Source organism: Lepisosteus platostomus, chromosome 3 (assembly GCF_059453375.1).
Source record: "Lepisosteus platostomus isolate fLepPlt1 chromosome 3, fLepPlt1.hap1, whole genome shotgun sequence".
Taxonomy (NCBI): domain Eukaryota; kingdom Metazoa; phylum Chordata; class Actinopteri; order Semionotiformes; family Lepisosteidae; genus Lepisosteus; species Lepisosteus platostomus.
Window position 1 is genome coordinate 1,901,475 of NC_142613.1, and position 13,235 is coordinate 1,914,709.

Consider the following 13,235-nt stretch of genomic DNA (forward strand, 5'->3'; position numbering starts at 1 on the left):
AGCCTGGCTCTGGCCATACCGGGAGGGCAGAGTGATATGAAAATGTTGTTACGGGGATTGTGTTGACTAGCTTTGTTTGGAGGACTAATAAAAATCTGTATTGGGCAAAGATGTCATTCTTCTCTCTTATCCCCTGTATTGCAGATGAAGAACGCAGACTACTTCTCTAATTACGTGACAGAAGACTTCACTACGTACATCAACAGAAAGAGGAAAAACAACTGTCACGGGAACCACATAGAGATGCAGGCAATGGCGGAGATGTACAACCGACCTGTGGAGGTCTATCAGTACGGCACAGGTGCGTTTCCCTGCTGTGGCACAAAGCGACGGTCTGGTTATCTGGACTGGGGTCCAGCAGGGTCCCTGGGAGGGTTCAGGCATCTGTCTTCCTGTCTGCCTGCTCATTCTGACGGTGCAGGCAGGTGCAAATGATTACTTTTAAAATTCTCTTTCTGCTGTTTTATTGTCCGTCCAAAAGGGTTGACATTTCTCTTCGGCATGATCGTACAAAACTACAAAAAAAACAAAACAACCAACAACTCTCAACCTAAAATAATTGCGCATTAAAAATTAAATCGGCGGTCATGGACGTGCAACAGAGCATCTACGCACATCTCCCTCTGCTCCTATTGCACTTCTTGTGTCCAGCAAATGAAACCTGAAAGCTTGGGGGTCCAGGTGAAGGACTGCCCTCTGCGGGCTGCTGGATCGGTTTCCCCGAAGTCTCGCTGCTGAGTGCTCGGTTCCGGGGGCGACTCGTCTCCGCTGGTCACGGGCTACGGCACGAGTCCTGGGGAATCCGGCCAGAGCGCCAGGGAATTGCGGGCTCCGCGTGGGGTCCTATCCACCTCGCCAGGGTAGAGCCCGGAGACTTCCCCCCGGAAGTAAAACTGGCATGTCACGTTCCCCTTCTGAGCACCCCCCCGTGCCAGACCTTCCAAATTATCTTCCGGTTTTTGAAGGGCTTGTAAAACATGGTAACACACTCGCTCCGGGGACTGCCATCGGCCAGGCTGCTGCAGTGGGATGCCGCTTAACCCTTTAACAGTCTTTCAGAACTGTGAATTGTGGGATGCACGTGCTGCGCTAAGACGATGCAGCGTTCAGCGACACAAGTTCACATCGATCTCCGTAGTTATTTTCCCCTGGAAGTAGCCGTTGGAAACCAGTTGGCTGTTTGCATGGCAGGCTTTAGAGAAGTGCAGGGCCCGCACCCGACACCGGCCTAGGAGGCACACGTTGTACCAGCATACAGAGAGAATTGCTGAAGAAAAATGAGAGAAGTCGCGTGGTAACTTCGCCGTGTGCTGGAAAGATCTCGGGCAAGGCCACCGTGCTCAGTTTAGTGCGGGTGTTAAGATGGAACTGTAATCAACTTTGTTTAATGTTGAAAGAATGTCGCTGGAATGCCACTTTGAGTGGACAGAATTTGTAGTCATCTCTTGCTTTTCAGTATGCAACATTAGAAAAATCCTAAATTCAGATGTAAGTTTAGGGGTTCTGAGATTAGTTCTTTCTTAGCCTTTCTGTTTTGTGTTTTGTAAAACTGTAGCAGTCCCGGCACTTTGTGTTGTCATGGTTTGTATGTGTAAGTAATATGTTTGAAATTGTAGGGTACAGAAGGCCTAATTTAATTTTCATGTCTTTGGGTTCATTCACACAGACTTGGTATTGGTATTTTCTTTCCATTGTCTATTGTGTTTTTCATGCTGAAAGCGGCACAGGTGTCTCAGAAATTAATTTTCTTGTGAAGCGAAGCTTTTGTTTGCCTCTTCACAGTCAGTAAGAATCGGATAAAACAGGTAATTATCAGACTACTGGATCAAATTGCACCTGCCTGCCCCTCCCAGCTTACAAACACACACATTCTCACAGATGAGAATCAGGAGGAGGGTGAACACTGAGAAAACACCTGGATTTTGGTGTGTGACAATCTGAGATTTGCAGGTATAATCTCAATCTTGTGTACTGAGAAACCTTGTTCTGTCCAAAACAATCAGTGTATAGTTTCGCTTGCACTCCGAATTGAATAAAGCAAAAAAAAAAAAACAATGTCACGTGTTGAGTTGGAGTTGTGCTGTGTTGTGCGATTGTTCAGACCGCTTGCTTATCCTGTTAAAAAAACACGCCATTTGATTTATGATATGAAAGGATACTGTAACTCCTGTACAGTACATAATGCTTACAGATGTTACAGTACCATGCCTTGCTCAAATTAATTACAACTCTTCCACTGGAGCAAGGAAAGACTTCTCATCAGCCCGTGCGGAAAAGAACAGCTCTGAATGGCTGAGCACCAGGAAGTGTTGTGTCTCCTGGCTGAGTTGTGCTGGTTTGGCAGCATGTTGATTCGCTGGAAATACATGCAAAACGCTATAGTGACAGTTCTTGCTATCTAAGCAACGGAGAAGGGGTAACCTTTGGTATAATCAGTGGCTGGTCTGAGCTGCTGTTGTGTGCCATCTGGCCTTTCTTTGTTTTAGGAGAACTGCAGCTATTTTCGTACAGCGCTGTTTCTCAGCGTTGTGCTGAAGTGTGATTGCGTTGTGTTATGTCATCATTTCGCATTTCTGACAGACATTTTCCTTGTGTCAGATTATTTCCCTTTCCTTCCACGGTGTTTGGTTTTGGAACGTTCGATAACATCTACAGCGAGAAAGGACAGCCTTCCTTGCTTTTGTGTATTCTTCGGGGTAAACGACTTGCAGCGAGTGTGCAAAAGCCCACGCAAGCTCTCGAAGCTCATGCAGCGTTTCTCCTTGAGCAACAGAAGAAGGCCTGTGTGACAGTTGGCGCTGCCTTCGGTGTGAACGCGGAGTGGCGTGGAGAGGAGAGCCGCACCAGTATGACCATACCCACAAGCCTGTGTGTCTGAGCGACTGTGTTCTCAAACAGCTTGTTCCTGAAAGCTTGTTTGGAGATCTCGTATTGTTTCTGGAACGGCCTACGTCACCGAGAAAATAATCCCCTCCAAATCCAAAACCGGAGGCAGTGGTATCGACCGCCGTCCCAGATGCTTGACTCAACATGCAGCCCCATCTCTTTTAAAGCAAGTTCTCACTTTCGGATCTCACTGTTCCTTTAACCTCTTGGAGGTTTTCACAGAAACAGGATGCTTCTCTTCACTGGAGGATACTGAAACCACATGGCACCAGATCTACCTCTCTCTTTTCGGAACAGAAAGCAGTGAATTAACAAGGAGTTGCGTAATGCTGTCAGGATTAGAATTCCATAGTGCTTATAGTACTCCTCTTATAGTTCCATGTGCTGTTTTGAAACCAGGTGTGGAAAGAGATGGACCTGGTGTGGGTTCCACTAAATTTGTGAGTGTGGAACCAGTGGACACAAAACTTGTACATTTAAAACTGAGAACAGGCAGCACTTCTTTACACAAATGGTTGTGGGAGTGTGGCACAGGGCCATTTTATTGACGCCCATACCCTGGGTTCTTTCAAGAAATAGCTGGTTGAGATCTTAGGATCAATAAGCAACAAACTACAAAATGGACTAGATGTCTTGTTCTTTCATTTGTAACCTGTGATTTTAAACATTTAGAAATAAGCAGCAATAAAAATGGCCGACGCTGGTACCTTTATATCACTTGTTGTGGATTAGATAGCAGGTGTTGCTGTTCCAAAATGCCTTATGCCATATTTTTAAGTATTCGCTTTTTCTAACAGGTTCCTTTTCACTGCCCGTGTTAATTAAGCAGATGTATAGTCTGTCTGTCTGTGAGCTGTTCAGTCTGTTTATTGCACGGCAACACAAAATAATAGAAATGTTAATTTTTTTTCAACAAGAAATGTTTTGGTGCACTTTGGTGTAATAAGCTTTATCCCATAAGGCACCAGAAGGTTTGCTGCGGTCCTTTGTCATTCTGATTTATGAGTGACAGATCTAAGGCCGAGGCTAGTTGAACTAGTTGAAGTTTGGCAGGAATGCTGTGGAAGGTTTGAATCTTTCTATTTGTGATTCTTTGGCGCTCTTCTTCTTGGGGATACAAGGAATGGACCAGATTTCATCTCCCAACCTGATAGCCATTCCATGAAAAGATCAATTGACCTAGTCGGGCACGGGGGTTTTGGAATGGGAACCACAGTGTCCGGACTGGGTATATCTGTGGGAACGCTGGTTCAGGTTGAATGGAGGAGTGTGGCTGTGCGATCAGTGTGCATTCCAGTCAGTGTAATCAGGTAATGAGCAGTGCTTTCCCAGCAGGACTGACGGAGCACGGGTGACAGGTTTGTGCATGTACTGAATGCCAGCTGAGCTTCGCTAGTAAGGCCATTTTCCGACTGCCTCAGGATCAGGGATGTGAGTTTTGCCGAAGCCCTCTGGATGCCACTGGTCTGTACCCTGCGGAGACTTAATGCAGCAATGTGCTTAATCCTGAAATATTTCCTGCACCCTTGAGCTTTGCATAGTATTGCATAGTTTGCATATTGCCCTTATAGTAGAATTTGGCTTCTGTCCAGAAAAATCTCCCTTTGAAGTTTAATGACAGAAGCAGCTTACTCACTGCGATACTCAGCTAATTTCCTTTGCTGTTCTGGCAGGCAAATTAAAACAAATTTCAGGAAGTCACTGTTCTTTTAAGCCATTTGTTAGTCTTTGTTGGCGGAAGAGATGAAAACGTCTTGTGGGGCTGTGTTGAGTGACCGTGCTGATGCTCTTCTCCTGTGGGAAGGCTGTATAAAATGTCTTACACTGGGTATAAATACTGTGAAGCCCTGCCCTGATCCATTACTGCATAGCAATTGCTTGATTCATCAGAATCTGGTCCTTTAAGATGTCAGTGTCCTGTGCTGTGAAAATAGGTTTGATGATGTTTTCTGTTGGCCATGCTTTTCAGTTTTCATGCACAAGCTTGTTTTTTTTTTTATGCTTTTCTTCCGTGTGACTGGGAAGGGCTGGGAAAAATGGTCTATTAAACAAAAGCAGTGTGAGGAAAGGTCTGTATCACACAGAACAAGGATTGAGGGAAAAGAGTCTGGGCCAGTTCCAGCATGCTGTCCACCCTCTCGTGCTCATGGTGTCATATCATCTAGGTCCATGGTCATGGTCCTGGAAAACCCGTCTGGTCAGCTGATTTTTGTTCCAGCTGGTCCATTAATCACCAGTGCTAATTGGTACCTGTACCTGCTATGCTTGCTTATTTAGACTTTAATTTCTGAGCACAAGTCCTTTGTTTTAAAACAAATACCCCATGAAAAGCGTATTATTTCAATAACTTTAGCACACAGAAAATAATGCAGGATCTCCTCAACCTGCTAAGAATTTATTCTCTAATTCCTCAAAAAATAGCTCTTCGGGGGTGATCATTTGATGACCAGACCCAGGTGGGAGTGAGCCTGTATTAGTCACCTCTCTCAGGGTGTCTGTCCTTCTGCTCAAGTGCAGTTGGTTATATATCAGCTGGCACACCTGGATGAGGGCAGCCCAGGAACGCAGCACAGGGTTCCCATCAAATACACATCTCATTCAGCTGTTTAAGAGATTCAAACGATTTTTAAATATAGTAAATTTCCCTGTGATTAGGAATTCTGCTGGTGCAAAACCAGTAGACGTGTTACTCGGGACCAGGGTTGAGAACCATGATGTTGTGGCATTTCTGAAACCTTGAAATGAGAATGGTAAAAATCCCTTAACAAGCAAGCATATTCATATTAATGAAAAAGGAGCAGTTAGCAAACAAAAAGCCCTGGAACAAAAACCAGCACAGGGGTACTGCAAGACCAGGGCTGAGGGACCACTATTCTAGTTGATTCTCCTCGGTTTTGCGCTGAGAGTTATTTTTACAGAATGAGTTCACGGTGATGCAAGAGCAGTTTTAACCAGGACTTCCTTTCAGAGCAGCTACATGCATAATTTCGCAGAATACCAGTATGTCCAAAATCAGCATATTCTTAGTGTGACCTAGTTGGCTGGAAATAAAAAAAAAATATATATTTTTTTTTTTTGCTGAGTACTGCTTTCTTCTTTTACAGTCTTTGTATATTTTATGTACTCTTTCATTTAGGAGGAACAGCTAAAGTTACTTTATTCTTGGGCTGTAATGGGAAACTGTGTCTTTAGGGCACATTTCACATGGGTCAGCGTGATTGTCCAGCTCTGTCCTTTTGAGAGTTAATGTCCACACTGGTCACAGGGATGCATCTGTCTTACTCACCCCTTTGCTCTCCCCCTCTCTTTCTGCTCTCTCTGGACCCAGAGCCGATCAACACGTTCCACGGCATCCATCAGAACAACGACGAGCCGATCCGAGTCAGCTACCATCGCAACATTCACTACAACTCTGTGGTGAACCCCAACAAGGCCACGATCGGCGTGGGACTGGGGTTGCCGGCCTTCAAACCAGGGGTGGGTACCATGAGGCTGCCTTCGGAGCTGCGCCCGGCGACGTGCTCGTGGTCACCCCCTTTCAGCATGCACTGCACTGGGGCTGCAGGGACCGCAGCAGTAAACCTGTTCTTTTGTCCTTACAAACAAGCATTATGAGATGGGCAATGCAAGGTTAAAAGGTGTTTTAAACAATGTCCTGAGAGAACACCTACAGTATATTAAGATACCTTTTAGTGAGGCAGTACTTAAAGATTTGAGTAGTTCTTGTAACCTTTCGCTGAGCATGCTTATAGCATAAGGGTGACAGAAAATTAGCTTTTTTGGGGAGTTGGAATGCTGTCCTATGACTCTACAGCTTGAATGACTGAACATTGCGAGATGCTGCTAGCCAGAGTGTGGGACAGACACACCTCCTAGAGCTTCTTAGCAGTAATCCGTTTCTGTTACAGCTCCCAAGCTCTTAAATCTCTCCATTGTCTTTGCCTGTTGGGAATTAGAGTCGTACCAGAGTCTCTGCAGTTTGAATCAACAATCACATTTTCAATTTTTACCTTGTTGCTCCCTGGGCATTATGACAGACATCTAACATATCGCTGTGGGCTGTTGTATAAAACCTCAATGATTTCTCCTTTATAACGGAAGTTCGTCTTGGTCAGTTGTAAAATGTGAGAGAAAGACTCTGTTGAGCTCCACCAAAAAAATCAGTGGTCTGTCTGTTCGGCTTGCCAGTGAAGCATGAATATATGAAGTTACGTTTTTGAATATGGGATTGAGTTTGGACGGGGTAGTAAAATAACTTGGCTTCAGCACCTTTTTATCTGGAATTGTTTAGTTGTAGCAGCATTTGCATGATTGAGATTAGGGAACAATACTAGATGGTTCAATATAATACAATTAAATTATTTTGTGCAATGTGTGTTTTTATCTTTAATAGGTGATCTTAGGTGGATACCAAGGGTTTAGGAGATGAATTTAGGAAAACACATTTTCTACCAAGAGTGAAACAGTTTAACATGTCACCCTGTTTCCTTATAAGGATCATGGGCTTCTTCCAAAGAGAGAAACGGGAACACAGAGTCCGTGTTTGAAACCAGATTCATCTCCCTGTTAATGAAACAACAGACACTAACACTAATCTGCATACCTCAGTAAAAACATGTTTATACCAGAGTTTGCAGTGTTGACCTATAGGAAAAACTATTCAATGGCTTAAATGCAGTTTTTATTTCAGTCCACAGCTAGTGAAATGTTTTTTTTTTACTGGTATTTCTCGCCTCCATCAAACTTTTCATAAGTGTATCCTGAGTATTCCTTCACATCTTTTGTTCTTTGGTCTTTTGGAAAGTGAAGTGAATTCATGACTGGGTTATAAACCACATCAGTATTAAAACACAGAGCTTTTAACAGTGACACTGTGGTGGCCTAATAAAAGAAGATTTTACTTAATAAGTAAATTATTAAGTTCAAAATTAATTATGAATAAGTGCAAATAGGCAACTCTTTTTAGCGTTCTTGTACCTGTTTATAATTGTATTACAGCTTTGTTCTTTATTCTATTAATAGCTAAAGTTTATAACAAAGGTTGATATTGTAAGGACCACACTTCTCAGCCTGCTGTGGTTAAATACCCAATTAAGTCAATTTAAATCTCCTTTGTTTGCTGCTTTTACATGCGTCATTAGGTTGGTTCATATTTGCTGTGTTTCATATTTTTATTGTGTTGCGGGTTTGACCCAGCAGAAGCTCCGATGTTTGCTCTCAGACTGCAAGAGCCCCCTTCCAGAGGGGTGCAGCTACATGGACAGCCCTCCCCCCGCTACTGGGCCTCTGAGTTAAAGTACCACCCTGTGTGCACATGGCGGCTTCTTAGTTGTTTGTGTTTGGCTTTGCCAAAATAGCAGCGTGTAATTAAAAGCCTGTTGGAACGCAGGCAGTTCTCCCTGTGTCAGCCAGCACACTACAGTACAGTGCAGTTTTCTGGGTCACTGGAAGGGGGCTCTCACACAGTCTGAACTGCCGATTCCAGATGCAGAGCCCCGAGGCTCTAAGAGCTGGAGAGTGGGGGCATGCTGTCCGCAGTAGAAACCCACCTGAGCTCACACTGCCCATACGGTAAAGTGCAAAAACCAAGGCAAAGCTTTTCAGCTCTGCCTTCTATCGGTGTGTCTCTCTGGATGTTTGATCTGACTCACAATATGTTTGTCCACCATCTGCGGGATAACAGAAGGTCAAAAACAAACCGACGTGGCCTTTCAGCCTGTTTCTGTCGTATTGTCGTGTTAAGTCCCATTTTATTTTTAGGAGTCACGAGCCAGCTGGTGTGTTACTTTGTTTGTCATGCACTCACATGTCATCGATTGGGTGCGTACGCACACAAACACTCAGGGTTGCATGAGAGGTTTAAGGCTGCTGTGAGAGCGATGCCCAAGGGTGATTTGAATTTTGTGTCGCCTCCATTGTTCACAGGGCTGCATCCCAGAAACTAAAGGCCATTTTTAAAACTAGATTGGTTATTCCTATTGTGCAGATCTGGACAGGGCTGTGACTCAGCCCCTGGGGAAGGGGTGCAGGAGTGTGGCCGATGTTTACAAAGAAGCAAGGAGCCACAAAGTAGCAGCAGGGTGTGACTCTTTAGATAATCAGGGCTGCTAAAACAAAGAAAGCTTGTACAGGATTGTTCTTTTTTCTCGAGCACACAGACATCAAAGAGCTGGAGATTGAACTCAGTGAAGAGCCACATTCCACACTGTGGAGTGGCAGGACAGGCTCCTCTGAGGGACCATACGGCACCACACTGTCTTGTTTGTGTCAAAGCTGTGCCTAGTGATCGGACTCGGAGAGGTTCTAAATCGGCAAACCGTACCATCTACATCCCAGGGGCTGTCACATGGGAAACGTGCGTATGCCCATTACAGGACTCATTCTGACCTGAGCCGATTTTGGTAAGAGGCAGTGTAGTTAGTGCCTGGACTTCAGGACTATTCTGCAGTTTTCTTTCATATGAATTATGAAGGGATTAGCCGGGTCGGGCGTGCCTTTTAAAAGAAAGCATGGGGAAGTAAATCTTAGTCCCCTTTTTCCGAGTGAAAAACAACCCACTGAACTCTTACTCAAAATCAAATGAAATGCTTCCATTTTCTGCAGTTAGATTTTGCATAGCTCGTTGGATACTTGATGACAAACACTGCAAAAGCCCTATTTTGTTCAGTTATGCTGGATGTGAGTCAAGAAGAATTAGGTTTTGTTTGGTCAAAATAAGTCAACAGTAGGTCAGCAGGGTTCAAACTGCAATTTTATCTGTCTCCTGACTTCCAGCCCCCCTGCCCCCCGCCACACACACAAACTTACTGACCCTCCCTCTTCTTCAGTCAAGACTGGTTAACAGTACAGTGCTACCCCAGGGGCTGCAGCCTATCGAGCTCTTTGTTACAGCTGTTTGCGTTCAGCGTTGCCATTCCATTGCTTCTCAGATGAGACCTGCAATTACTGTGCCTACGTGATGTCCCGGGAAAGCGTCGGGGGAGCAGTGCGCCCAGCGCACGTAGCTCACGGCCCAGAAGGACGGGGCATGTTTTCGAGGAAGTGTTTTCCACCCCACCACCACCCAGGGCTCAGGCTCCATCCCATTATCCTTCGCCTTCGCTCGAGAGCTGAGGAAGGAAATGCCCCAGAGGGCGCTGGGAAGAATGTTCCCGCGCCTTCAGCAGATAGCATATCATGGTCCCGGACAAATCCTGGGCACCCGGTTTGAAAACCGCAGGACGATATTGGAATTTGGCAGAGTTACCAGTGTGCTATAGGGATGTCGGTGAAGAACCGGCAGATTGGGGACAAATTAAACGAGCAGCTCGACAGAGGTCTCGTTGCGTAATTTTGTGTTTCTGAAAGAGAAGCAGCCTCGGCAGGCGGTGGGCCATAGCCGCGCGCGGTAATAATTCTGAATCTTGCATCCTGTTCGTACGCGTTCATAAAAGACCACCTTTTTCACCCTGGAGTTACTAATCCCTACAAAAGCTAAAACGTGGCAAATATTCATGCTAGGGTTTTAATAATTTTTCTTAGAAGAAAACGTTCTAGGTGTTCTAGGTTACTTCAGGGGGTTTTTAAGTTTGACTTTCACGCCTGGAACATATTTGCCAGGGAAGGGCCTTTTTGACACTTGTACAGTCTTGAGTGCGTCTGGGCTCAGAGCTGCTCGCTTTCTCCCCAGTGTTACAAGAAGCACAGTGTAAACGCCAAAGTGAGCTTTTCCAGCACAGCAGGCATATGATATGCAAAACACTGGTTCAGCTTCTACAGTTTTAGTACTACTTCTGCCTGCGTAGTGCAATTCCTGATACTATCGGCAAATTCTGAGTATTCTCGGGTCAGCAGACCTCACCACCAAACTGTCGTGCGCAGTCAGACTGCAGTACAGCCTGTAGAGGAGGATCTCTCTCCAGTCACCTCCTTCATGTAGCATCTTGATTTAATTTGAATATGTTCACAGCTGCTTCAGTTTGCTTCAGTCCTTTTTTTTTTTTGATGAGAAAGAGTGAAGGACTTTATGACTTGGCTTTTATTTTTTGACAGGAGGTTAAGGTTCATAAACCTACTGCTCTTGCAGTATAGTCACTGAATTATGAATTCAATGGGAAGATGTAGGGACTGTGCTATTGCATCTGCCACAACTGAGTAGCAAGGTCCAGCTCTCCTCTCTCTGATATAACTACACCAACACATAGCATATGGGACACAAAGTGCACTGCAAAGTTTCGTGCTGTAGTGTCCGGGGTCCGTGCAGCACGGTTCACTGACCCAGGAATACACACTTCTACCCAGGCTCCAAACCATTTTACAAGTTGCACCTTTAATGAAGTGAGTATTTCGAAGGATCAGCTGCTGATTCTATGTGACTAACTGTAAGAAAGTAATGAGATTGACTTCTCGGTCACCAAATACGTGGAACATTCAGGGTTTAGAGCAGCCGTGTGGTGGAGTGAGCGGTCGGGACTCTGATCTCAGAATGACAAGGTTGTAGGTTCGACTTCCAGGTGGGGCACTGCTGTTGCCCCCTTTGAGAGAAATGCCCAGCTGTCTGAATCAGTAGAAATGTAAGCTGTCGGCCAGATCGTAAAGAAATGGGAGGCCGCGAGTGGCCTGGGCTGGCCAGCACTGCGGCAGCCTGTGCCGCAGGTGAGGGCAGTGTGTGGACCCAGGACCTCCGCTGCAGAGCACGCTGCCATCGTGGTCACGCAGCCCTGCCCTACTGGCCGCCCGCCAGACAACACTCCAGCAGTGCCGCTCGAGGGAAGCCCAGTCAGAAGCAGTTTTGCAGCTGATGTCATTTTTGTATTAAATGACATCACAGTGGCAGGAGTGATTTTTGGCTTCCTTTGGGCATTGTGGTTTTTTGTAGATTTTCTCACTGCGGCCGGCTTGTCACCCCCGGAGTCAGATTTCTTGCCACCCTAAGGAGAAGCACATGTTCCTGCCGCCAGGCAGAGAAGTTCCTGCCATGGGAACAGATCGCAGCGGCCGAGAGCTCCCTAGAGCTTGGCGATTTGTGATTTGAACGGCTGGGGGAGGAGGGGGGGGGTCCAAACTCTGCTGTTTACGTGCAGGTTGGCCCCTCTTGCGCAGGCTTGTTACTGTGAGCTCGTCTCTCCTCTCCGCCTCATCTGTGGCGGATCGTGTTACAGGCGTGCGAAATTGCTTGCACACTAGCTGCATCCTGCTAAAGCGAAGCAGCTAGGGAAGATCTTCGAAGCCCCTGTTGCCCAGCAGAGAGAGATCACAGTTTTCCCAGCTTTTCTGCTGCTTGGAAGTCTGTTGTCTAGAGTTGTTCACCACAGGTGGGCTTTGTTGTTCTTAATTGTTAGGGATAGTGAAAGATGGCACTGATGTTATGTTCTAGATTTTTAGTTTCCCTACCAATAAACACCTGCCAGATTGGACATTATTAGTCTGATGTAGATACATTGGGAAGAACGAGGGAGGTTTTTTTTTTTTTACTATTTTGTGTTCTGAAACTGATAATACCAAAATGTGTATATCCTGTATTAATAAGGATAAAGCCTAAAGTTTTGGAACCATGCTATTTGTGATTCTCGGAATGATTCTCTGTGCTTTCACAGTATTTTGAGAGTATTTCCTTAATTAAGAACTGCACTCCCTGGAAACACGATGTGTCACACCGAGCCTACAAATGTGATGCATGCATGCATGCATGCACCTCTCCCTGTCCCAGCTGGGATTCGATCCTGGTTGCTCATGGGCTCCCGAAACAGCAGATGATTCTGCCACACCAAGTTATAGTGCAGAGCTGTCTGTATGTTAGGCTGCAGAGTGGACTAGCTGGATCCCAGTGAAGCTAAGTGGAGAGGGGAGAGCTAGGGATGCGCTGTGCAGTCGGATGGAAGACAAACAAAACAGGGATGCGCTGTGCAGGTAGGAGGAGGACAGACAACGCAGGTATGCGCTGTGCAGGTAGGAGGAGGACAGACCAAGCAGGTATGTGTTGTGCAGGTAGGAGGAAGACAGACCAAGCAGGTATGTGTTGTGCAGGTAGGAGGAGGACAGACCAAGCAGGTATGTGTTGTGCAAGTAGGAGGAGGACAGACCAAGCAGGTATGCGCTGTGCAAGTAGGAGGAGGACAGACCAAGCAGGTATGCGCTGTGCAGCCGGACTGAATAAGTCAGGGACGGTACAGCACAGCAGAACAGAGCAGGACAGGGAAGCTGTGCTGAGAGCCAACCTGATAAACAGGGATGCTGCTCGGTCCTGCAGGTCCGATCGGTTGCTAAGGTGTTGTGGTAAGAACGGGGCTGACGGGGATCCGGCTGGCCCTGCAGTTCCTGTTTTCAAGTTGGGATCATGTAGTCAAACTGAATCAGACAGATTTCTGCTC

At 45.9% G+C, this 13,235-nt stretch overlaps 1 protein-coding gene across 3 annotated transcripts in view; it reads left to right on the forward strand.

Annotated features, from left to right (window-relative positions):
- The window catches only part of otud5a (OTU deubiquitinase 5a), a 60,457-nt gene that overhangs the window by 41,133 nt on the left and 6,089 nt on the right, over window positions 1–13,235 (forward strand). For all 3 annotated transcript variants that reach the window (XM_088623779.1, XM_088623777.1, XM_088623778.1), the window contains exons 4-5: window positions 145–301; window positions 6,215–6,363. In XM_088623779.1, coding sequence (XP_088479905.1) covers window positions 145–301; window positions 6,215–6,363 — 306 coding nt within the window. The remainder of the gene's footprint in view (window positions 1–144; window positions 302–6,214; window positions 6,364–13,235) is intronic.